Source organism: Leguminivora glycinivorella, chromosome 12 (assembly GCF_023078275.1).
Source record: "Leguminivora glycinivorella isolate SPB_JAAS2020 chromosome 12, LegGlyc_1.1, whole genome shotgun sequence".
NCBI lineage: Eukaryota > Metazoa > Arthropoda > Insecta > Lepidoptera > Tortricidae > Leguminivora > Leguminivora glycinivorella.
In genome coordinates, this window is record NC_062982.1 from 9,603,691 (window position 1) to 9,630,300 (window position 26,610).

The 26,610-nt window shown below is 36.6% G+C and overlaps 1 protein-coding gene across 2 annotated transcripts in view; it reads left to right on the forward strand.

Annotated features, from left to right (window-relative positions):
* Window positions 1-26,131, forward strand: part of LOC125231784 (transmembrane protein 184B) — a 37,736-nt gene extending 11,605 nt beyond the window's left edge. The window contains exons 3-8 of one of the 2 annotated variants that reach the window (XM_048137357.1): window positions 6,141-6,306; window positions 9,502-9,728; window positions 13,776-13,977; window positions 17,835-18,070; window positions 18,665-18,749; window positions 25,016-26,131. In XM_048137357.1, coding sequence (XP_047993314.1) covers window positions 6,141-6,306; window positions 9,502-9,728; window positions 13,776-13,977; window positions 17,835-18,070; window positions 18,665-18,749; window positions 25,016-25,170 — 1,071 coding nt within the window. In that variant the 3' untranslated portion in view covers window positions 25,171-26,131. Of the gene's footprint in view, window positions 1-6,140; window positions 6,307-9,501; window positions 9,729-13,775; window positions 13,978-17,834; window positions 18,071-18,664; window positions 18,750-19,732; window positions 21,673-25,015 lie in introns of those variants that run through there. The other variant, XM_048137355.1, reaches the window with a different exon arrangement.
* The last annotated feature ends 479 nt before the right edge of the window (window positions 26,132-26,610 follow it).

The following is a 26,610-nucleotide window of genomic DNA, read 5'->3' on the forward strand; positions in this document are numbered from 1 at the left end:
TAAAACGAAAATTGCTAAATAAGTCTTCTTCAAATAAAGATACCTTACTTTTAAAGGAATACCTACAAGAAAAAGAAAAAAAGAAAATAGAATATACGCAGAATGACCTGGCATCGTTAGGCGGACTTTTCTTTTGCGTCATCATAGTGTTCGATTACTTACAAGTATGTTTACCGAGTCTATGGATTATTTTCTGGGGTGTATTCCCCAAGGCTATCTGAGCGTGTCGCCTCAGACGCACTATATCGACTTTATTATACGTATATCAGATACAAAGTCATGTTTTGTAAAGACTTGCCCCATATCACTGTTATACATTACATTTAAATGCAAACCATCTGTTTTGAATAGTGTAGTTTTTAGGCCTATGGAACTGTTGTTTTACTAAGCTATTTTTAAATCACGATCGAAGGTATTTTATTTATCTATGTTGTTATCAATAAATCGTTTGCGATAATATTATAAGGAAGTGTGCGCTATGTAATCTTAATTGTTAGTTGAGAGATGTTTCATAAAATAATAAACTAAACATCATTTTATATCTATTCATTCCTGTACCAGGCATTTCTCACAAAAAACTTCTTTTCTCTTTTAGAACCGTAAGATGTATATTAAACATTTTCATAGGTTTACGTTGTAGGCCATGCGTAGAGGTATATAGGTTCGATTAAACCGATTGTATTCGGGAAATTAATGCGTAAGTACTTCCATATGAATCAGGAAAAGCCATCACATCTCCCAAGTTTTTATGATATTCGTATAGAATTCAATTTTGCTTGTGCGAAGATTAACATTATTATACCTATGCGTGGGTGTGCGTTGCCCATGTCCGTTGACATGACGTAATGGTCATTTAATCAACATTTGTTTGTTTAATTATAGATATTACTATGAATATCGGTAACTATCGCAGAATTGTAGATACATCCACATATTGGTGTCAGGTAATATGCAAAGTTCGTGTTGTGGAAACCAAAAAGTATACACGAGCGGGTTATGATAAGACGTGTCGAAGCCTATTCGAAGGATCCATTTTGTAGCTTACTATTATGATGAGACTTGTTCGTATCTATAAATATGTTTATAGGAACAATTATGTCATGCTACAAAGTAGGAATTTTTGCTTCGGACCGACAAAATGGTCAATCAAATCAAACTCCTTATAATTTAATCAAGAGCTCTCTTTTACTCCACCTGTGTGTTTCGAAATTAAGCTTTAAATAAAGAATAATAGTACATAACTGCACAGACCGGGACAATAGGTTGCCGGCCGAAGACATACAGAACAGACGCAAACGCAAGAGTTTGCAAATGCAAAGTAGTAGTACATTTTTTGTCAAGTCGAAACTTCAAAAGGGCCATATCTCAGCAATTCCCGTTAAGTTTGTACATTTGGATCACGTCTCCGATTTGGATAAAAATTGGTAGGCTGACAGAGTCCATGATGCTGAGCAAGATCCGCTAGGTTTCCCAAAATGTCCTATGTAGTTTGTATGAAACCTTCCTTTTTTGTTACCAGGTTTCTATACATTTTCGGTAACAAAAAAGGAAAGTTTCATACAATCAACCTAGGACATTTTGGGAAACCTAGTGGATCCTGCTCAGCATCGTGGACTCTATCAGCCTACCAATTTTTATCCAAATCGGAGACGTGATCCAAATGTACAAACTTAACGGGAATTGCTGATCTACTGAAAAATGTCGTATGATTTGATACACGTTCGAAGAGAGACTTCGTAACTTCCTTCGGTCGTGTTTTAATTTATCATCACTCGTTTCGAATTTCCTCTTTTCGGTACTTGTACTCATTCTTAGACTTCTCTCGACCTTGGATTGTATCTATTGATTGGACAGGTTTGCTAAAGACGACCTTTAAAGACGGTTGATCAAATTACAAGATTGTGTGGTTGTGTAATTTGGCTCAGCTGAATTCATTTACTAAGGATGAATACAAAATTTAGATTAGGTGTTTTCTAGTGGTTCTCTTGTAAATATCGAAAATCGTTAATGACTGATTGTTATAGAATAGGATAGGAATATTTATATTCGTAAGCAATGAATAACCATAACAGTATAAAATACACAAAAAAGACATCATACAAACACATTAATCATACATGGATACGAGAAAAAACTAACGTAGAAACTTAGCAAGTGCCACGAAATGGTCTCATCTCTGCGTGTTGCTGGCGGGCGACTTCCAAGTTCCAACGCTGATCCTCCGATGAGGCCCAAAATTATGACCCATATGTACTGAGTTACTGACATACCTCTACCTCTAAAATCCATAGTCGTATATTACTCATTCATTCAGACGAATTATGGTTATTTAATAAAATGATGTCATCATACAATGTAAGTCAAACGCTATAGAGCGTGATTAACAAAAGACAAATGACCGGATACAATCAAAAGAAAAAGTCAATAATGAAAGCTATTATTAAACGCCTTTTGAAATAATCATACATGCGTACTATATCCGTATAAATATGTGACATTATCGGTTAAATTAAAATAAATTTCATATTTTTAGCTATCATATTATGGAAATAGTAAAGTTCCTTATTGATTAAGGGACAGTGAGTACACTGTTGATTGAAAATTGCACATATTTATGTAGAAACGATGCTATATCCGTACTTATAGCAAAACGCTAAGGTATGTTTATTTACCCGTGCCGCTTTCTCCAAGAGACACGCTAATCGGCTTCATGCTGTAGGTGCGTTTATCGCATATTCGAGACATAATGCTGTAGTGTTTTCCTAGGACCTTCAGTTTTCCTTTTATGGCCAAAACTCGAATATAATTTGTACCTGTACAAGTACGCCGGTACTTACTAGACTAGCGAGCATCTTGATTTTAGTTAGATATAATTGTGTTTATTTTTTTTTACAAGCTTTTATTCAACTTGCCTTGTTAGTATGTTATTATTAGTGTGCGTCAAAACGTAGAAACGAAATTTGACCCACTTCCCGGTTTCCGATTGAGCTAAAATTTTTCACATACAATGTAAATCACGTAACAATTCAATATTATGGTATCATGGAGCTGATCTGATGATGAATCAGAAAGGTGGTCATAGGAAGTCTGTTATGAAACATCGTATCCCCATCGAGTAAGAGGTTCTTAGAAACGTCTCGAAGAGCAGTAGATGACTGTTGAAAAAAAACCGGCCAAGAGCGTGTCGGGCCACGCTCAGTGTAGGGTTCCGTAGTTTATCGTATTTTTCTCAAAAACTACTGAACCTATCAAGTTCAAAATAATGAACTTTCCCAGAAAGTCTTTATAAAGTTCTACTTTTGTGATTTTTTTCATATTTTTTAAACATATGGTTCAAAAGTTAGAGGGGGGGGGGACGCTCTTTTTTTACCTTTAGGAGCGATTATTTCCGAAAATGTGAATATTATCAAAAAATGATATTAGTAAACCCTTATTCATTTTTAAATACAAATCCAACAATATATCACATGTTGGGGTTGGAATGAAAAAAAATATCAGCCCCCACATTACATGTAGGGGGGGGTACCCTAATAAAACATTTTTTTCCATTTTTTATTTTTGCACTTTGTTGGCGTGATTGATATACATATTGGTACCAAATTTCAGCTCTCTAGTGCTAACGGTTACTGAGATTATCCGCGGACGGACGGACGGACGGACGGACGGACAGACAGACATGGCGAAACTATAAGGGTTCCTAGTTGACTACGGAACCCTAAAAAGGTACAGTCAAAAACTTATAAAAGTCATCTTGGTATATTAATATTTGTACCTATTGTATTTTATTGTACTGACCGTCGTCGTCAATAATAGTAACACATGCTTAAATTAAATGAATATTTAATCCTTAAATGATATTTTCGATATGGCGGCTTTGCTGTGACCATGTGACTTCAACAGCTGATCGCCCGTAATTCACAATATGGATTGCCTTTTGTCGCGATTCCATATTGCTGACATGCACGCTATATGCCTTTATTGAGCCAAGGCAATAATAATAACCGCCTTTTTGCAACGCCTTTTAAAATATAGGGCAAACTTGGAAATACTTTCTCGTTGCCAAGCCAACGTTACAATCGCTGACGCTGGCTTCGTCTCTTCCATTTTAGTAGCATAACTGCGACAGTCATATTGTGTGGTTTGTAGCCACGGAGCGTAAGCGATTCTCATGTTGGCTATGCGACCTGGTTTGTCTCATTTAACTTCCATGTTTACTATAGTCATTAGGTTAATGGTTAACCTAATTTAATTATCATAATCTATTATAACGGCTAATGACCTACTGACGAAAAAATTACGTCATTTCCAAGTTTTCCAACTATTAGCACTTCTATATGCAATTGCCGCAAGGCCCGCAAGCCCTTGTTGTTAGGGTTCCGTGCCAAAAAGGTACAAAAGAAACCCTTATTTTTGTTATATTTTTCAAAGTAACTGTGTGACTGCTTAAAAAATAGGTTTATATTATATATTAAACTCTATCCTTCGCTTTGAATGGTCAATGTGGGAATACAAGCATAGCTATGACCTTTATAGTGAAAGTTTGCAATTTATACCGTGGTGGACGCACAATTTACTATACTAGGACGTAATACGTATATGATTAGAACTGCGACTTGTTTTACATGGTGATTCACGCAAATCACCGATAGATGTATTAGATATGCTTAGGTACTTCAGGAATATCATAGATTCAGGATTATACAACAGTCAACAATGTATCTGTAGGTAATACTGAAGTACTGATACGCGGTGGAAAATCCTGAATGGCGAAAATCAACAAGGAATAATTTGAAAACTGCTCATTTTCTCGATATGAAAAAAGAATCATTCTATTGAAAAAAAAAAAATATTTGACTGAACTGTAGTGAAAATTAACGAAATATCTGATATTTCGTCTATTTTTTGTTAATTTTCCGTAGATAAAAATCTCGTTATAATAATAGATCGGTCTATATCGATGTATTAGTCAAATCCCATCCGATAAAACGACACATTGTGGTCAGAATTAATGAAATCTATTAATTATTATTTCAGTCATTAGTCTAATCTTGGAATGGCTCTTTCTTCGAATTTCTCCTACCATGTTCATCTATCGGCGGATGTTAGTGATTATGTGACGTTAGATTCAAATACGCATACCGAGACTAATAAGAGACTATGCATTATATTATACAGATGTCATACGTATACGATGACGGACGAATTTGACAATTTGTAACCTTTAATGATATGAAAACACGAACCAAGGCACGCGTCTTCGTGAATGACATGATGTATTCTCAATGTACGGGATATTGTAATATGGAACTCAGATAATTACCCTTTAGTTTTTATGTCAATTTTGTCAGTTGGTAATGTTTCTGGGAACTTTGTGTATGTTTCCTTACGCTTTAAGAATTTTGTATGATGCAGCATTTTATTACTTTACTACTTGAACTTTAAAACGTGAGAGGTCGTGGTTGCGAAACAATGATCACTGCCTAAAGCTAGAGCCTCAGAGCGTACGGCTTATTACATTTATTACAACGATATGTATAACTTCCTAGTACCAGTAATACGAATATTAAAAGTACACTATAATAATTTATGACGATGACAAGCTAGAAATTTAAAAACAGATAGAATTTGTACATTTTTCCTTAGTTTCGTTCAACTTGGTCTAATAAGTATTTACCGATTTATAAAGTGGCGTGTGCTAGCATACGTTATTTGACTTAAAAAAAACAAAATCCCTTTCTCTGCTTTACTGAGTGTAAAATTGTAAATAGAACAATGCTTATTATCATGATAATTAATAGTAAGAATAGATTAAAACATCCGTAAGGATGTCTGGAACAGATCGTTCTCTAGATCTCTAAGAAAGAAGATAAGACGATCTGTTGTTTACCTTTTTTTGTGTTGTTATTTTCTTCTGCATTATTATCTTTTATTCAGGATTAATATAGTATAGTATTAATTGTATTGTATTGTCCAAACATGCAAAGCACGGTCGTTGGACAAAAAAATATTCATACAATTTAGAACTCTTCTCTTCTTCTCATCCGACACGCCGCCGCTCCCTCGCTACTTAAAAGCGAGGTATGAATTCTACTAAACGTGTCTCATATTGCACGTTGACTTACCAATTTTTTTTTCCACAGATCTACCAGCACCTGCGCTGGTACACAAACCCCTCAGAGCAACGATGGATCGTACGCATCCTGTTCATCGTTCCCATCTACGGCTGTTACAGCTGGATCTCTCTGTTGTTCTTCAACGGAGACTCTTACTACGTGTACTTCTTCACAGTCAGGGACTGCTATGAAGGTACGTCTACTGTTTATGAACCCCTGGTGGATGGTTTGTATCGTGTCCGTCGTGACCATCTGCGGCTGTTACAGCTGGATCTCCTTGTTGTTCTTTAACGGAGACTCTTACTACGTGTACTTCTTCACAGTCAGGGACTGCTATGAAGGTACGTCTACTATTTATGAACCCCTGGTAGATGGTTCGCATCGTGCCCATCTATACGGCTGTTACAGCTGGATATCTCTGTTGTTCTTTAATTCAGATTCTTACTACGTGTACTTCTTTAGTCAGGGACTGCTATGAAGGTACGTCGTACACAAACCCCTTAATCCTTGGAGGTAAATCTATCAGATTGTAGGACCCCTTAAAATAGGGATGGATCGTTCGCGTTCTGTTCATCGTGTCCATCTATGGCTGTTCTCGCTGGATCTGCCTTTTGTTTTTCAAGTTTTTCAACGGAGACTCTTACTACGTGTACTTCTTCACAGTCAAGGATTGCTATGAAGGTACCTCTACTGATTATGAACCCCTGGTAGATAGTTCGCATTTTGGCCGCCGATGGCTTTTACAGAACAGGTAAATGTGCCTCTATTTAATTAACAGAGACTCCATCTACGTATACTTCTTTAGTAACAGGGTATATCATAAAGGTATGTCTCATAGTAATGAGCTGAAAGCTAAGAGAGAGATCTTACTTCAAAAATATGTATGTCCATATGTTGTTGATATACATATATTATTTACTGTATTGATTAAGCTACTTACATAACCTTTTTATCCAACGCAACTCTTCTTATCTTGTATCTACGTAGTACGTACGAGTAGAAAAGAATGCTAAGCCAATGAAAGTTAACGAATGATTAAATATTAACGATCGGTATTGGTAATTTAAAGTTCTGAGTGGATCTCAAAACTTTTTCAGACCCGAAATTGACTCTCGACAATCTCGACATCGCATACTGCAAGGTTTTTAATTAAAGTTAGCGGAGTATTTCAGAGGTTAAATAATAAAAATAAGTTGTAAGATAGATATTATGTACCTATATACGCCATACACCTCATTCGCTTTTTTCTTTTTTGGCGTCAGGTTTACTAAGAATGAACTAATAGTTTTTTTTTTTTCATTGATACTTCGGCGAGTGTGTCCGCATACCTGTATTGGACTTGGTACATTTGGTATCCACAATATTGTGCAGTCCACAGACCTTGGCGACCGATAATAATGTATATTTGCTGGAAACTGAACAATGACCCGCTTAATTGTGAGTGTCGCAATTTGTTCACACACGACATGGCTTTATTATTTCGTAATCCTGTACCTACTACTACGTATCATATTTGTACGTATTTACAGTCGTCATCAAATATATCGAAGCGGTTGAGGTACTCAGAAATATCTGTACGCGTACTATTTTGTGTACTTCTTCTATTTATTATTTATAATGTTTATTGATTATCTCAACCTAACCTGCTCGGCCGCCCACACAAGTTGTAGGTTGGTACTTGTGTCAAAGATAATTTATACGACGAAAGAAACATTTTTTTACAGAAAAGTAATTTCCTTTTTTCTAAGAAAAATTTTCATATCAAAGCATGTCTCAGAGAAGGACTCCTTCATTTGCATGTTAATCGCCCACTTTATTAATTTTAGTTATAATAGGTATTTTTAAGGTTTTCTTTAATTATGCTAGCAACCAAGCTATACTACGATATAAATAGTAGATACCTATGTTTCATTGATTCGTTGAGGTCATTTACATCGGAATCCAACGAGTCAATTATTTATTGTTAGCAAAAATTAACTCACTGTCAGTTTTGTGACAATAATTAAGCATGAAATTTCAATAATAATATTGTTTTTGTGTTAATTATATAAACTTTAAGCGATAATCTACATTCAGAATGTGAAAAAAGAAAATTTTTAGACAGATTTTATGCTTAATTGTGGTGACAAAACTGACAGCGAGTTAATTTTTGTTAACAACTTTTGCTAATTGGGGGGAGGGGGAGGGGGGGGGATTCTGAAAATGCCCCTATAGAGGAGTTTATTTTTAACAGGGAGATTGTTATAGTCTGACAAGCTAACTCTGCGCTGGCTGTGATAAAGCGTGAAAGTACCGATATATTTTATACAATTTTTACTTACACTGATTCCTCCAAAATTTGTTTTCCAAGGGTTTGGTGCGATTTGAGAGTTTGGCCCAATTCAACCTCTTTATTTATTACTTTACGATGTGGATTTTTTTATAAATGAAGACGAAAATAAACTAATACTACCGGGACGCATGGCTATAAACGTAGAACAGAGTATGGCACGATTGACCTATTAGTCTGTATTTTTAATCACTCATAAATTTTAAAAATAAACATTAGTAACAAAAAGCTAGTGGAACTACCTTCCTGGGAATCTATTCCCAGACCACTAAAACTTAGATCTTTTAAAGTATTTATGTTTTTATCCCTAGAACTTTTTTTTAATATTCGTAGGTAGGAAAAAGGTTTCCACTTCACTACTTTAGGTATTAGTCTGGTATTAGGCGTTTGTGCTAGCGATGAAATATATGAGCCTCATGAAATGGTTTTTTTCTTATAATTTTTTACTTTAAGACAGAAATTGCAGCCTGTTCTATCCTAGACTCTTTACGACGCTTTACAAAAACATTCATAATTGATAAACGTCTAATAGGCGTCGGCGTCGCCTATTTCGGGTCCCGAATTAGAATTTCCTGTGTTACAGAACCCAATAGAATATACTAAACTTATAAAACTTTAATGCACCTGTCGCGTGAAGAATCATGACCGCACATAAATTTAGATTTACTAGCTACAAAACGACAACAAAGCTGCAATATAACATTGTTACCGTTACTATTACAGACTGCAAAATGTTTTCTATGTTTCATTGCCAATAGACAAAGGTATTCTCTCAATAACTATCCTTCAATGTTACTCATCAGTTATAAAAGGTAACATAGTACAACTTTTGTATATGTAGATACCTAGATAAGTCTGTTACTGTTTCGCTATCCTGCAATTCTTTATCTAAAAATATACGTAGTATTTGCAATTCAAAAGTAAGTAATAATTATGTATTTTTGTGTGGGTCTCAAGTATTTATGCCTATTTGAAAATTATATATGTATGAAAGAACTTTTTGGCCACGTTTAACTTGTGAGAGAACATCCAACATTTACTCAATTTTATTTGTTTCAGCGTTCGTGATCTACAGCTTCCTGTCCCTGTGTTACGAGTACCTAGGAGGCGAGGGAAACATCATGTCCGAGTTACGAGGCAGGCCCGTGCGTGCCTCGTGCGTCAACGGCACATGCTGCCTCGCCGGCGCTACCTACACCATCGGATTCCTGCGGTTCTGCAAGCAGGCCACACTACAGTTCTGTCTCGTCAAGCCTGTCTGCGCTTTTATTATTATATTCTTACAGGTAAGTGTCAGGAAATAATCCTTTTCTCCTTGTGCTGTCTAGGATGCGAACGCAGTAATTATATACGAGCACCGAGTCATGTACTTCCACGCCTTCATTTCCGAAGTTCACATTTCAAAAGTTGTCTAAGTAAGCTATCTACTTGCTGTCTTCTCCGCGGCGGCGAGTTCTTCCCGGTACCTATAGTGAGAAGTTAGAAGCATGATGTGTCATGAATGTAGCATCAATAAATACTTACTAGCATACTAGCTTCCGCGAAGCAGAGCCAGCAAATGTGAGACAGAGAGTTGTGCGAGCCACAAGTGAAGAACACAATCTGTCTGTCTATGTAATTTACACTTAATACAAGATTAAAAACTGAAATGTTCTTGTGGAATTCTATACATATTTAATGTATTTTTTCGGCTACAATAGCACAGATCTAGAACTCTGCCGCTATAACTGGAGTGCTCTCTTAACTTTCGCTTTCTGACACAAAACTCTTAATGTGATGTATTTGTTCCGCTTTCCATGTCATACAATAATTCCACGAATCGTACTCGTGAACGCGACTCAAGGCTTTCCTAGTATGTCTCAATAGGGAAAACAATGTCTGAAACATAGCTAGCATTGCATTAAACGCTTAAACTTATAAACAATGTAGTCATAAATGTTATGTTGTTACTGCTTTATGTACCTGACATCCAGTGATTCGATATGACTCGATTCCGAAGTGAGACAAATTAGAAATATATAAATAATTTCATTGAAGTACTTATGATGTTCTGAGAAGCTCCGACCATTCATCATGGATATCGTCAGCTGTGGAAAGTTCACACCGAATTTCGCTTGTGTTCTTGTATAGTTGTCTTTTCAGAACTGCTCGTCTGGAGGGCTATTCCATAGAGCTGACATTGATATAATACTATACATGTTGGTTAAATGAGAAACAGGCAGGGGTGGTGAAGCTTACGTACTTATATTATAATATAAATTCATGATTGACGAAGATAAAGTAAGCATGCATGAATATTCAGTTGTATACATAACCTCCAAAGTCCGTAGAACTCGGTCAAAATACGAATGAACCGATTCACACACGAGTAATATAGAAACGAAGCCGATTTAAAATTTAAATGATGTTAGTCGCGTTCACGCAATGCAAAAGTTGCGATATAAAGTCCAGCCCAAGGTCGTTTAAAGCACATCGATCGTTCGCAAATTAGCTCAGCAAAGGTCGTGCTCGATTTCCTATACAAATGAGACTCGTCGGACAAATGACATTCTCATTTTAAAAAGCAGTCTCTAGAAAAAGACTTGAGAGTTTTTATTTGGTTCTGTCTGTTTATTTTTATATAAAAAAGCGAGCACTCGTTTCGTTGTATTCCAAACAAGTAATACATGCATATATTATCTTCAAAAAGTCAAAAATGTTGTCTCTAGTTAGTCTATAAATTAAGTATTAATAGATAATAAGATACTGTCAATCGGGGTGAAAAGGGATGGTTAGGGACAAGATTTGAATTCAGGGGTGAATGGCGATAAAAATTTAATTTAGGTGAGTACTGAATTTTTCAAATACGGAACGGAACCATTGGTGATCAACTGTTCATACCAATGGAATCTAAATACATATAGGTATATTTAGAAATTTTCTTTAAAACAAACCTATTATTTCAATAAGACAATGTCGCATGTCCGCAGTTATTATAACACACACTAAGTGTGTCAAACAATGTAAAACAGTAGGTACTCCTAATTGTTTTTCGGCTTATCGTAACAATAAGTCGATTCTGCATGTTAACGTGCATAACCACAAGTGCACTGCGCCGCTATGAATAATGCATGTACAAAATTGTAACAAGGTTTAGCCACGATGCTGCTGCAACGTAATGTTTTACGACTGCATCTGAATTGTTTTATGTCGATTCGGAATATTATTGCTTGTTTGAGCTAGTAAATGGAATAGGGAACACGACTGTAGTTAATATAAGATATTTTTCCCCTCACTAGCTCGGAAACACGTGTTTCGTCCTTTAATACCAGCGGGTAAAAACGCATTTTATCCACTAGTGGGTAAAGTAATTTGACCTTGAATAAAGTTAAATTAACTGCTTTAAAATTGATAAAAGTAGGTGAATCTAGTAATAATAGTTATTTGTTATACAAGGGGGCAAAGTTGTATTTTAACGCCGAGTGTGGAATTGAAAAACGAGCAAGTGAAAGGATTCTATAGTTGAACCACGAGCGAAGCGAGTGGTTCGAGAATAGAATCCTGAACTTGCGAGTTTTTTAACACACGAGAAGTAAAATACATTTGCACCCGAGTGTAACACAAAACTTTTCCCCTCACTATAGCGAGGAAACTACAACGCAAAAAATGCGGCTCGCATTTTCACGGAACGCTTGTTCGCACTTTCTATTGTTACTATACGTCGCGAGTTTTTTTAAAGGTTCATATGCGATATCCGCGTGTGGAATGGCTAATAACGCTTAGTTAAACAAACATTATGAATAAAATAGGACAATCTTACACAGATCTACTATTGATTATGTCATTTATGGCCCACTAAAACGTTCAATCAGGCTTGTGACGTTGGGATTTAAACTAAAATACTGTATATACCTAGAAAGTACCCAAGACTTGAATATAATAGCATAACATTTTATCTGAGTATTAATTTTTTTTTAATACATAGGCAACCCTAGCGTCCGACGCTGCGCACGTGCGGTTCGTTTCTTTGTAATAATTTTGTAGGTATTTAAAAAGGCGGCATTTCGTGAACTTTAAAGCAGTGGGCCTTCTGTACTTGTACTATTATATATTCTGTGGTAAAGCGCTATTTCCATAATAGCTTCTATATGAAATTTATCTTAACTACCAATGACAATACTGTAACTTTTGATTGAAAAGTCACATTTACTTATAATCGTGTATTTTCGTGTACCATATGGCTGTACTGTACGTTACGAACCTACTCGCAAACTTCATTCAGGAAAATTAAAACCAAAAAGTAATGTCCTTTAAGTAGGTACATTAAAGTTGCCATACTTGCCATGAAAACCGAATGCCTAAAAAATAATACCTACAACATTACCTGGCTGCAGTAGTATGTGTTCCCTTGTGTCCAGGAAAACAGAACATAAAACTCACGTGATAAGAAACACAAGGAAACGAAACAATAAAATAATAAAACTTCAACATTTAAAGTAAATTTTTGAGAACAAACACCTGTGTTATAAACGCGTATCAATCAGAATTCGTCACACATATTATCTAGATAACAATTCGTTGAGATATAGTATATGCTCTTATCTTAATTATCTTTTTATTGTATATGTATAGATATACTTGTTTACAACTATACCACTGCTAACATTTGTGTGCTCATTAGCATATGAATTGCAACCACTGGAAATAACATGTCGCAACTAGGATAATAACTGGATGTTATAAATTAATTGCATACATTGTTCGTAGGTTGTGTTAAATGCACCAGTAATTATTACTTGCGGCGATGCGATTATTTTAATATGAGCTCATTTATTATTTTTGGGTGTTTATGTTCTTATTCAATTCTATTCAATTGATTTATTCCAAGCAACATGGCTCATACAACAATGGCACATTACGAATTAAAAATTATACCAAGAAAGATCTGGAACCGATTTCTGACTTGTTTCATGTCTCAAACTGTTATGGATTTAACATTTTGCAGTCCAGAGTCGGCCTTGTGGGTTATTTCTTATTACACCGTTGTCAGAAAAATTTGCTATAGTTTGTGATTACTAAACAATAAACACAATGTGACTATAATATTACTACTATACAATAAGTATGACAGATGTTTCTCGAAATGAAGTGGTATTTATTTATGTAATTAAAGACATGTAGATAAGATAATGAATCTGAGAAAAAATGTTTACGTTAGTTTTAATTACGTACATATTTTTCCCTCTTTTCTTAATAATTATATTTTTCATCTTTTTAAGAACAAAACTACCGTGATACACGTGAGTAATCCGGGTTTATAAACTGTTTAACTAATCAATATTCTTTCCTTCCAGTCGGCAGGCCACTACCACGACGGTGATTGGAGCCCCAACGGCGGCTACCTGTACATCACGATCGTGTATAACTTCTCCGTCAGCTTGGCTCTCTACGGCCTCTTCCTCTTCCTCGGAGCCACCCGCGAGATGCTCAAGCCGTTCGACCCGGTGCTCAAGTTCTTCACCGTCAAGTCTGTTATCTTCCTCTCGTTCTGGCAAGGTATGTGTTAATGTCATTACTACTCTTTTTACTACAACAAGATCATGCACTTCTCCGTCAGCTTGGCTCTCTACGGCCTCTTCCTCTTCCTCGGAGCCACCCGCGAGATACTCAAGCCGTTCGACCCGGTGCTCAAGTTCTTCACCGTCAAGTCTGTTATCTTCCTCTCGTTCTGGCAAGGTATGTGTTAATGTCATTACTACTCTTTTTACTACAACAAGATCATGCACTTCTCCGTCAGCTTGGCTCTCTACGGCCTCTTCCTCTTCCTCGGAGCCACCCGCGAGATGCTCAAGCCGTTCGACCCGGTGCTCAAGTTCTTTACCGTCAAGTCCGTCATCTTCCTCTCGTTCTGGCAAGGTAAGTGACGACACCGCTCTGTAAACATCACGATCGTGTACAGCTTCTCCGTCAACTTGGCTCTCTACGGCCTCTTCATTTTCTTCGGGACCACCCGCGAGATGCTAAAGCAGTTCGATCAAGCTCTTCATCGTCAAGTCCGTCATTTTTCATGGTATGTGGCGTTGTTGGTAAGGTATGTGATGTGATGTCACTGGTCCGTAAATAGTATAATAACATATACATCTTGACTCTATTACAGAGTCTTCCTGTTTATTAGACCGTTTCATCTATGGTAAACTTCCTTAACGTTTAGTACTTCATTTATTTCTTGTTTTTACAAGCTATGTGTTCCTATTGCAAAAACTAGTGAATAGGAACTAGTGAATTTGAAAACAAATAGTAGTTTAATCCACTGCTAATACTTCCAGATTTTTCCCAGATAATATTTTAATAAAAAAAATGTGACGAAAGATAAAGTGATGATTACAACGTGAATGACCTAAATCTAATATCTATTGATCAATATTCGCCGACGAAGCCTTACCTTCAATGCGAGCGTTGAAATATTCATGAAAATAAGCTTATAAAAATAAAGATATTACTCCTTTCGATGTTCTTAATAACGGACAAGAAAATGTGTAAGAAATTGAGATATTTTAGGCACACAGACGCACTCAGATATACATTTCATTCAGATGTATCATTAAAGTCTGTAATCCTTATTTTGTATGGGATTTTGAACAGCGTGTCAAGCGGGATGTGTTGGAAACACAACACACCAACAAATTCATTCAAAAACGATATCGTCACTACTTTAAAAAAATCTCGCATCTCACGTTGTCCCTCAAAGTTAAAACGCAGTAAGTCTATATGAATTCCATACATACTTACTACAATTTTCTTTTCATCGACAGACGAAGATACAAGTTTTTTTTAAAGTAGTGACGATATGTACCTATAGCGAATGATCATTTACACGGCTCTGAACTAATTCAAAGAGAGTTCAAGGTCGACATATACTGTATCAGTTGCGCTATATGTTTTAGATCCAATCGTTGAACTTCAATATCGCAGTTCAATCTCCGCGCCGACCGCGCCTATTGTACTAGCAATAATGATGTGTAGCCAATTAAAACAATGTGCATGAAAAACGACCGACAAAGGCTCAATGTACAGAGTGCAAAAAAGCACGCATTGTGTGCGGTTTAATCCATTCTTCTCGCATAGTTTTAAAACATTGAGGTATCAGCTTACCAGTGAAAACCCGGTAGTTGATATGAAATGCTAGTAGCTCGGAGTACATCCAATATCCATTACCTCTTATGAATAGAGATTATTTCAATCAACCGAGTTGATCTTTCAAGCGAAGATCTTTTATAATCACATGGTTAAAGTTTAAGAACTTTCCAAGTGTCTTAAATAGAGTATACAAACAGTACTTGTTAGCTATTTCTCTCTCACGTTAACAGCTTGTGCGGAGTGCTGCGGCACTGTACAGCGCACATGTTCGCCGACGACCTGTGCGTGTTGCGCGCGTGCACTGCCGATGCGCTACCCGATGCTTGCCGCTTGGTGCAGCAAGATGTTGACGCTGTCGTCCAATGGTCGCATGACAATGGTATCACATTGAATGCAGACAAAACGAGACTCCTAGTCATACGCTCACCTCACCTACATCTCACTAGTGTACCATCTCCCATAATAGCTCATAACTTCCATTGTATTCATAATCACCAAACTCTCTGTCACTGCAAACCTGTATTACAAGTTAATTGTGTAACCTACCTTGGAGTCAAAGTAGATGAAAACTTTTCTTGGTCCCATCACGTTGATTACATTTGTGATAAGCTTAGAATATTACTTGGCAAGTTCTACCACCTTAGTTTCAAAGTTCCTTTAAATACATTAAAATATCTGTATAAGTCATTAGTAGAATCTATTATAGGATATGCCCTTAATTGCTATGGATTAACTTTTAAAACGAATATAGGTAAAATTGAAAAGCTACAATTAAGATTTTTAAAACTTCTAGTCAACAGAAAGACTAAAAATAAATGTAAGTCAGATTATAGTCAGCTATTTAAGATATGTAAGATTCTTCCAGTAAGCCTTAAGCATAAATTCACATTAGCACTTAGTCACCATGGAAGTCATAATCATGGTTTATCTCTTGTAAGTAATACACACGGCACCAGGTCGGTAACTGCAGGCAAATACGAAGTGCCAAGAGTAACCAACTACTATGGAGATAGGTGTTTGACGAAACGTCTACCCTACATATTAAACTGTTTGCCTGCAGATATCAGGACGGAAGCCAATAGAGCCAAATTCAAAAGAAGTCTGTTTAAGTTTTTAATTAATACTATCTAATGTTATTTTAGTTTTCTTAGCGAAGAGACTCTGATCCCACAGTCAAACTGTGAAAACCGTTTTGTGGGACATATGTTTTGTTATAATTGTACCTCTTATGTTAATAAATAAAAAAATAAAAAATAAATAATTTTTGATCAATTCATTTCAAAGAAATGCTGTCAATATCGCTAAATCACTTCACGTCCAGGTTTGTTCATCTATATTACAAATATTTTTCGTAATTAAATTTCAAACTAGTCGATATTTGTAACATGGGAGTAAGTAGTGCGTCATACACAAACGCTTCACGAAACGCTCACGCATCGTGAACGAATCATGAAGCGTTTGGGCATTTGGCTAACAGACGGCACACAGGTTTATTCATCTATAATATGTCGCTAGAAATATTTTTTGTGATTATGTTTCAAGCTAGGCGATATTTGTAAGACGAGAATCTTATACTATTAAACGAGCAATTCTTGTATATTTATTTATTTATTTATTTATTTATTTATTTATTTATTTATTTATTTATTTATTTATTTATTTATTTATTTATTTATTTATATATACCGACGATCTCGGAAACCGCTCTAACGATTTCGCTGAAATTTGTTTTGTGGGGGTTTTCGGGGGTGAAAAATCGATCTAGCGTAGCCTTAGATCCCGGAAAACGCGAATTTTCGAGTTTTCATGAGTTTTTCTTTCGCATTTGTAAACGTAAAATATGGTCCTTAATTTCGCCGCGCGCGCATCGATTCCGCTTAGCTCAGTCGCACGAGGTCGGTCTAATGTACGCAGATAGATCGTAGGTGTCAGGGTTTCGAATCCCGGTCAGAAATTAAGTTTTTGTTTTTTGTCTTTTTTTTTGTTTTTGTATTTATAAGAGTTTTTTTTTATCTAAAAACGTGATATATTAAAATAGAACCGAGCGAAGCTCGGTCGCCCAGATATAAGTACCTAGTGCGTGATAGATAGAAGAAAATCGTGGTGTGCGTATACTTTAAATAAGCAAAATTGTATTGTTATCAATATCATACTGCTTGGAGGCATAAACATGATCTTCCAAATAAATAAAAAAATTGCGTTCAAATTCCAAACGTTAAGGTTTTGAAAATGAGACGATGTTCTAAATAATTCTAATTCCCAATATTTAATTTCAGGCGTCGCCCTAGCCATCCTAGAGAAGGCGCAAGTGATAATGCCGATAGTGGACGCTAACAACGTGCCCACGACCGCCGGTACCGTCTCGGCGGGCTACCAGAACTTCCTGATCTGCATCGAGATGTTGGCCGCCGCCATCGCGCTGCGCTACGCGTTCCCGGCCGCCGTATACGCGCACGCGCACCGCGACCCTCACCGCTCCGTCACTATGCAGTCCATCTCTAGCAGCTTGAAGGTGGGTGCCTGTGAAATCTGTAGTTGAGTGTTTGAACTCTGATCTCCTGGACGCTCCGGGTTTTCAGCCCTACGTGGAGCTCAGCCTTTAGTCTTCGTCTTTAGACTCTTGTAGTATTGTTGTTTTTGAGCTCTGGTCCCTGGACGCTTTGGACCTTCGGCCCTACGCGGAGCTCGGCCTTCGACCTTCGCTTTTAAACACTAGTGGTCTCGAACACCGTACCTACGACCGCCGGTACCGTCTCAGCGGGCTACCAGAACTTCCTGATCTCAGTGAAATCAGTAGTTAAGTGTATAAACACTGACCTCCTGGACGCTTCTGATCTTCGATGCTACGTGGAGCTCAGCCTTCGCATTTAAGAAGAGCACTGACCTGGACTATCAGACATTGCGGCTGTGTCTGTCTTTAGTTAGGGTAGAATCTACAGTTCTGCAACTTTGAAAGGATGAACTGATTTAAAGATTCTTACCATCAGGCCGGCCGCACTGTGTTTGCTACTAATGTCGCATAGAAAATCTACACTTCCTTGGAGTTATTTAGCAGAGTAAGTATATCTTGTTCTCTGTAACTAAATAATCTTTTTCTCGTTTCCAGGAGACCATGAACCCCAAGGACATAATGACGGACGCGTTCCACAACTTCCACCCGCAGTACCAGCAGTACACGCAATACAGCTCCGGTGAGTAGCCCGCCTCGCAGCTCGCATGCCGTAGCCTGGTTACTTATTATTTGCTCGTTCTGTCTATCTGCCGTACTGTCATAGATTATCCTCTCATCTGTGGCTTGACGAAGACGTGCGCAGATGTGGTGCGAAATGTTTTGCCATTATTTTTTTTCCGAAAGGTGCGAATGTGTTATGCTATTTCATGCTGTCTTAGTACAGTACTTCTTACTGACATTGACTGAACTAGCATGATAAATACGAACGTTTCCGTAAAAATACGTAGGGAAATCATTTCGCTCAAGTGACTTTGAACTAAAGAAAATGCGCAATGACGTACGTCTGATTTTAACGCCACAAACGAAAGGTTTTAAGAGTTCAATGGTCGTGAGTCGTATTCCTTTGCAAAAAGGTAGGTATAGAGAAAATGACAGATTTGCTGATGCTGATGACAATTGGTAAAATACTGTTACATAATAAAGTGCTAATGCTAGTAATGCTATTTTTCATAAACATTAAACATACAGACATTTGGGTGTTCAGTCCACTATTCAGTGAAACTTGGCAATAAAACAAAACAAACTAACTTGGTAATAATAAATTACTGAGTCGTGTAATATTTTATGGCTTCATAATTTATATTTTTTTGTGTTGAAAAGGGACAAAAGTTTAACTACATTTTAGTAATCAGAGCGATATATACTCGGGTCGGGTATAAAAATAATCAATACTCAACAAGAAGGACACATGTAAAAATCAATAGGATGTTACATATCTAAATCAATCCACAGTTACAAATATTTTCTAATGTTTTTTTTTCCTATCCATTCATAGTTTCAGTCCTTAGATCGTTAGTAGTTATATAATCAAATACGAATTTAATATCAAATTAACGTACTGTTATATAATCAAATACGAATTTAATATCAAATTAATGTTTTGTTTCCCTCATTCCCGATAGTGTTAGAGCCCTTCTTATGATTTCCATTATTTTCTTTCAGATGTCACTTCTCACCTGCCTTATGAGAAACTATAAGCTCTGCCATAGCTGTGCTGTGCATGAAAAGCATTGCTGTATTTGTGTCTGTACCATACATACATACATACGAGTAACATCCGAGCATGGAAACACCACTAACATGGCTCAAAACATCAGTATAACTACGAGTTTTACCCATTTACTTTGCGTCTCGCTTGTGCTGGCATGTTAGCGCAGGCGAGATGCAAGTAAGTTATACCGACGTTAGCGAATATGTCAACACGAAGGGCCTAAATATACAGGGCGATTCACAAGAGTTGGCACGAGTGGAATGAATGAGTGAATGAAAGTATGCATGTGTGTGACAGATTAACCAATAAAATGGTAGCTCTTGACAGTGTATATCGATACAGGTGACACTCATACAATCAAAGTTTTGTTCATTGCATTCGTGCCAATTCTCATGAATCGACCTGTACTATAGGATCAACGATTATTAGAAATGCGAGATTGAAATATTGTGTTCTGATAGCTAAGATTGGTACCAACGCTGACACTTAAAATTAAACATATCTGTAAAGATATAGTGCGAAAAGATTTGCCTTCGTATTGTTACGGAAACGTACTAACGTGTCATGCTATTTCAGCCAGTCTCAGTACAAGATGTACTGACATTGACTGAACTAGCATGACAAATACGAAAGTTGCCCCAAAAAATACGAAGAAAATACAATGACAAATTTAAAAAAGTTACGTTAGTAATGAAATGAAAATCAATGTGAAATGAGATTTGAAGCGGTTTTTCGGTGCTCGGCTATTCGACGTTATGTTAATATATCTGTTAAGATGTTTTTTATTTTATTTTTGTAATGTATGAGGTTTTTGACTAGTCCGACGAAGCTCCTGATAACTAACTTGTTTAAAGTGACTTAATGAATAATCAGTATGAAAGTTATTTCTAGTAGTGATGAGGCAGACTGCTGGGTCATATTCTTTACATGAAAATATGTTATAATTAATTTTATTCATCATAGAGATTTCTATACTTTCATCATACAAAATCGGACTAATCATTGCCATAATGTAGTTTTCGTACTTACTGCCTATGACGCCTATTGAAACGGAGTGTTGTAAGCATTTCTTAGTATTTTAATGTTTAATTTTCTGTGATTTTTATTTCTTTTGTATATTTTTTTTTGTTATTCCGTAGTTAGCGGATAAAATCCAATAGAAGAAGCTAGGCTTGATAACGAAGTAACTTTTCGGATTAAATTTCTTTTTAGGCTAATTAGTATATGAGATTGTTTTATTATATCTGCATGACGACTATTTGTTGTGAGTTACTACACAGGGTCGATAGTTTGGGAACCCATGCCTTTGTTAATTTCCCAGAGAGACCAAAGGACGGTATGTGAATACAATCCACCGTTTTCTGACTTCAGAACAGCTGTGAATATGCTTTCTAATCATATACGGTTTTAATTTTTAACTTTTCATGAATATAATATAATACCAATCAGCGTCTTGTATTGAAATAGGAGCATAATATTATTTGAAGCGCTAACATTCAATCGGTAACAGACCCACTGGCTAACATTTGACTTAAGGTCAATACGGATAAGTGTGTCATAAGGGGAAATGTGTCTAGCCCCGTAGCCAAATGACATTTGACGCGAAACGAAAACGAAACTCCTCGAAAGGTAGTCTGGCTCTGTCGCGCCAATACGCAAGAGCGATAGATATGTACGAGCGTTTCGTGAACGTTTGGGCATTCGGCTACGCACGCTGGTCTTCGCATTTGTTCTTTTTACTCATTGTCGCAGATGTTTTCGAGAGTTTATACTTTTGCTACTTGCTAGTTTTGCTACTCATTAGGCACTGGTCTCACCGCGAGCTAGTAAACTATGAGCTATCGGCTATAAAAACGAACAAAAGATAATCACTATCGCGTAAATAAAAGAGACACGGCTATATTTATAGTTACTCGCCCAGCGGTGAGCTATCAATATCGCCGTGTCTCTTTTATTTGCACGGGAGTGCTTATCTTTTGTTTGTTTTTATAGCCGATAGCTAATAGCTTACTAGCTCGCAGTGGGACCAGCGCCTAAGTATATAAACTCTCAATAACCACTGCTCATTGTTCTAAACAGACTAAACGTGAATAACAGACACACTTCTCCTTGCGACACGCTTACCCGTATTGACCATATATGTAAATTAAAAAAAAATACGTTTATCTATTTTAAGCTTATTGTTATTTTAAAACTTGATTGTTTTAAATTTATAAATAATACACCCTTTAGTTATAACAGTGCTCTAGATTTAAGTTACAGTTTTAAAAGAACACTGTACTTGGCCTCTCACTAATAAATAAAAGTTTAATTTTACCTCTAAATCGACTTTATTTTTAACTTCAATTTTATGAATCTAATACCAAACAGCGTTGGAAGGAAATAAAGGAGGTAAGAATAACTTTTTTATGTCGCTTTTTGTTAATAATTTGCGTGCATGCTGCATATAATTCATGTATGTTTTATTGTCATTAATTATTTAAATTTAGTATAGGTAACTAAGTTTTATATAATATAATTATCAACTACATTCCTTAACTATAAGGTACAGCGGGGCAAATGTCGACTGAGGGGGAGGGGGGGTATTGTAACTGATCCATTTTTTCCATTATGACGATATGATGTTGAGTTCTACATGTATCCACTGAACACGCCTACCACGCCTACCATATTATAACCTGTGGATACTATTTAATAATGCAAACATTGTATAACATGGAAAAAATGGACCAGTTTTATTTGTTTATTAGTTTTATTAACTAACAATAATCATGGACTTGTGTCTGAATAAAGAAATTATGTATATATATATATATATATATATATATATATATATATATATATATATATATATATATATATATATATATATATTTGCCCCCAATCGAGATTGGCCCGCTGTACCTTATATATTATGTCACTGACTGATAAGTCAATACTTACATAATACTATTATGTAATGAAAACGATCATATACAACTCGATTCAGTGCCACGTCAGTTTATTTTAAGCGATCGCACAATGTTACAATTTACAAGATATGTAACATCACAATATTACTGGGACACCACACTAGCTTAACACTTTCGCTACCAAGAACCCGACTGTCGGGCACACCGCTCGTAGAAGCGTAGCCGATTACATGGGGAAACCCGTATGTAGCGAAAATGTCGTAGCGCCGCGTAGAGCCCGGTTTCGAAAGTGTTAAATTTATACATGAGAACATGAGTCCAAGTGCCCATTTCTCAAAACTGAAAGTTACAAGTTGGGCATTTTCGTGAAAACAATCACAAAAAATATTTTTTCTAAGGTAGGTAAATTTTATGTTTTTCCTACTCAGAATCACGAGAAAATGAAAATGAAAATGAAATATTTAACTTTCAAGTAGGCATATTACAATGCGCATATGAACGTCAAATAAAGCTACGCCCTTTCGATCTAGGACAAAAAACAAGAGACAAAAAAATGGTCCCAAAATTTTCTATTATTTTGCATATTTCCCACTTTGTAACCGCTGTACAAAGTGTTTGAAAACTGGTAACGAAATGGAAAAATTAAATTGCGGACTTTTTTTTTTACCAAGTAGGATCGAAAGGGCTCGTGATTCTGAGTAGGAAAAACATAAAATTTACCTAGTTTTTGAATCTTTTTTCGCGAAAATGCCCAGTTACAAGCGGAAGTCTCTTTCCAAAATGTCATATTAGACATTAGACTACCACTTGTAAATTGTAACTTGTAGCTTCGAGAAATGGGCCCCAGGTCTAGTCAAACCTTCTACTTTGTCGCTTACCATAATGATTTGCTTGCATTTTTATAAGAATAAGAGTGAACAGGCATATTCTGGGTGAGCTCACTCCATCGTAGGCCACGTCTTTGCCTTTGGCTAGTCTGTGGCCAAGAGTAAGCCCATTTATAATAATTAAAAAAAATAACCTGGCTGTGTAATGCTTATACGCATGGTCGCGCGATAAATGATAAAAACATCAGGCCGTCCCTATCGAACTTACAAATGGTGCGATAGGGACGGCCAGATGTTTTATCATTTTTATCGCGTGACTATATTTACTTGCCTTTCTGGACGTCTAGTCTAGACTCTAGAGGTTCTGACGAAAAACTGAGTGGGACGACAAAGTGGGGTTTTTGCTTGGAAAAACATGTTTTTACATTCTTACTGCTGCTTTTGAAACCACTTTATTTATAAATCGTGTATTTTACAACATAGCTTCAAATAAAAATAAAAGTCTTCATATTTAGTTCAATAAAAGTATTCTAAGCGCTTTTTTTATCAGAAGACTTATCTGGCCTGTGGTGGACCGTATGCCTTAGGGCTTACCCTCTTGGGGTTAAAATTTGGTAGATTTCTGAATAAAATATAGACGATCAGGTTCGTAACGTAATGCTACGAACTAGACCGTCATGATTTTTTGTACATTCAAAAAATGAACCGAACAGGTGGACTTATTTTAATTTTTATTAGGAATACTACCAATATAAACAGAGTGGGTGATGGTATAATTATGTCTATAACACTCTCTACGAAACTTACTTCTTATATATTGTCAACTAAAAAGGTACAGTCAACCAATTGGGACCCTAGGCCACTGTAGAACTATGTCTTAGTGACGTTATAAATCAAATTATAAGAAATCTCTTACTGCTTGTCATTTTGACATGGTTGTAGAGTGACCTAGGGTTCCAATTGGTTGACTGTACTTATCGTCGGTTTGTCAGAAAGTCGCTTTTCCCTCCCGCTGCTCCAACTTGAAATCGACCTCTCGACAGCCCGATTGTGGGGGAAAACGCGGCGTCAAACTTGTGCGTGCGTTCCGTAGTCCTTACGTAGTTGATTCCATACATGGGCCATTTTTTTTTCAAAGTTGTCCACCCTACTTTTTTGTAACATAGGTATTTTTTACGCGATTCATACTCAGAATCACGGGGTCTTTCGATCCTGATAGGAGAAAAAAAATGTCCTAAGATTTCCATACATTTTCATACCTTCCAATCCGTTACCGCCACACAAAATGTGTAAAAAAATGGTAACGGAATTGGAAAAAAACCTTGGGACACTTTCTCCAATTAGGATTGAAAGAGCTCGTGATTCTGAGTGGAAACCACATAAAATATTCCAAATCCAAAAAAATTGGGGTGGACAAGTTTTAAAAAATGGCCCACACTGCTGGGCCCACATTTGACGTCTCAATCGCAGACCCCTAACTGGTTGTTGTGTACAGTGATGCGCGGCAACGCAGCAGCGCCCGGTCCGCGCGCGGACGAGGGCGCCACGCTGGCGCCCCGGCCGCCGCCCCAGCGCGTGGCCACCATCTCGCACACGCCCAACTACCACGAGAAGACCACGCTGCTCAGCTCCGACGACGAGTTCCAGTGAACACCTGCTCCCACCGGTTGCACGGACGTTCGTTAGTCTTTTGTTAACAACCATCGTCTTTTAGCGGTAAAGAAATATCAATGACAGCGTATCTTAACGCATTCAGTGCCAGCACGTGTTGCGCGCTTATACGTACTGTCGAATCAACTGAATCATGACCCATAAGCTCATTTTGCCAAACCGTCTATATGGGCGATGATAAGGTTTCCTTGGTGACGAACTGACATGTGTGTAGTAACAAAATTTTGTTAGTATTCAAAACGACCTGAGTACCTTACAAATTTGAAATCTTCAAACGAATTATCTGCCAAGTGGGTTAGTTCGATAGTACACGAGCGTAGCGTAGCGAGAAGCGCTTACGAACAGCGGGCGTAGCACACTAGTGTGATAAACTTTATCGCAACGGTGCGTCCCTATCACACTTACAAATAGTGCGTAAAGGACGGTCTGAAGTTATTTAGTTTATCACGCGACCGTGCTTACCTGCCAGGGAACCTGGCCGTCGAGTCACTATGTCAGCTAAATATCGTCGTAAAACGAGGGCTCGTGCCCCAGTTTTCATTAACTTTTCAACGAATAAAAGCTCCTGAGATGCATACCTTTTAAACAATTGACTATCAAAAACGTTAACTGATGCGCATTTAAAGTCAATCGTGTCGTGTATTCCGATAAAATTGTCGAAGACGCTATCACAATTTTTTATTAAACAATCGATCTAATGAACATTTGTGCAACTGTTATGTAACTGCCGATAGAAATACCCAAATGGTGAAATGCAAGATATTTTGGTAAGAGCTTTGAATTCATTTCGATGTCAATATTAAGCTATTTCAAGTAAAATTGGATGTACTATAACGCTAAAGCGTTATGATCTTATACGAATTAACTCTGCCATAAATAAGAATCTTTATACCTACTTAGCACTAATCATCAGAAATAAAACCACATTTAGGAGTGTGCGTGTGGATTGAGTGAGCACCTTCCGAAAATAAAAAAAAATATGCTGATCATTTAGTAAAAGTTCTAAAACAATTGTAAAACGAATCTCTGAATTTGTAAAAAGATAAATCAAAAGATACAGTCATTAACATGTGCTCACTCAGTTCTCACAAACTACCAACGAAAACAGTGAATGTATTCATTTAACATATAATATTTATATACTAACATTTAGTAAAAAATATGCCAACCTACCTCTATAAATTTTATATCACCTAGTTACGTATTAAATTTTTTACAAATACTTTCTTATGCTCACTCAATCCTCACACTTTTGAAAAGTCGAATTTTGATGAAAAACATAAGATTTAGACCGCTATTATATGTGTATAGTTTAGTAAAAGTGAAATCGGAATTTGTAAAATACAAAACGAACCACTAACGTGTCAGGTTTTTTTTATAATAAATTTTTGTAAGTGCTCACTCAGTCCACACGTTTTG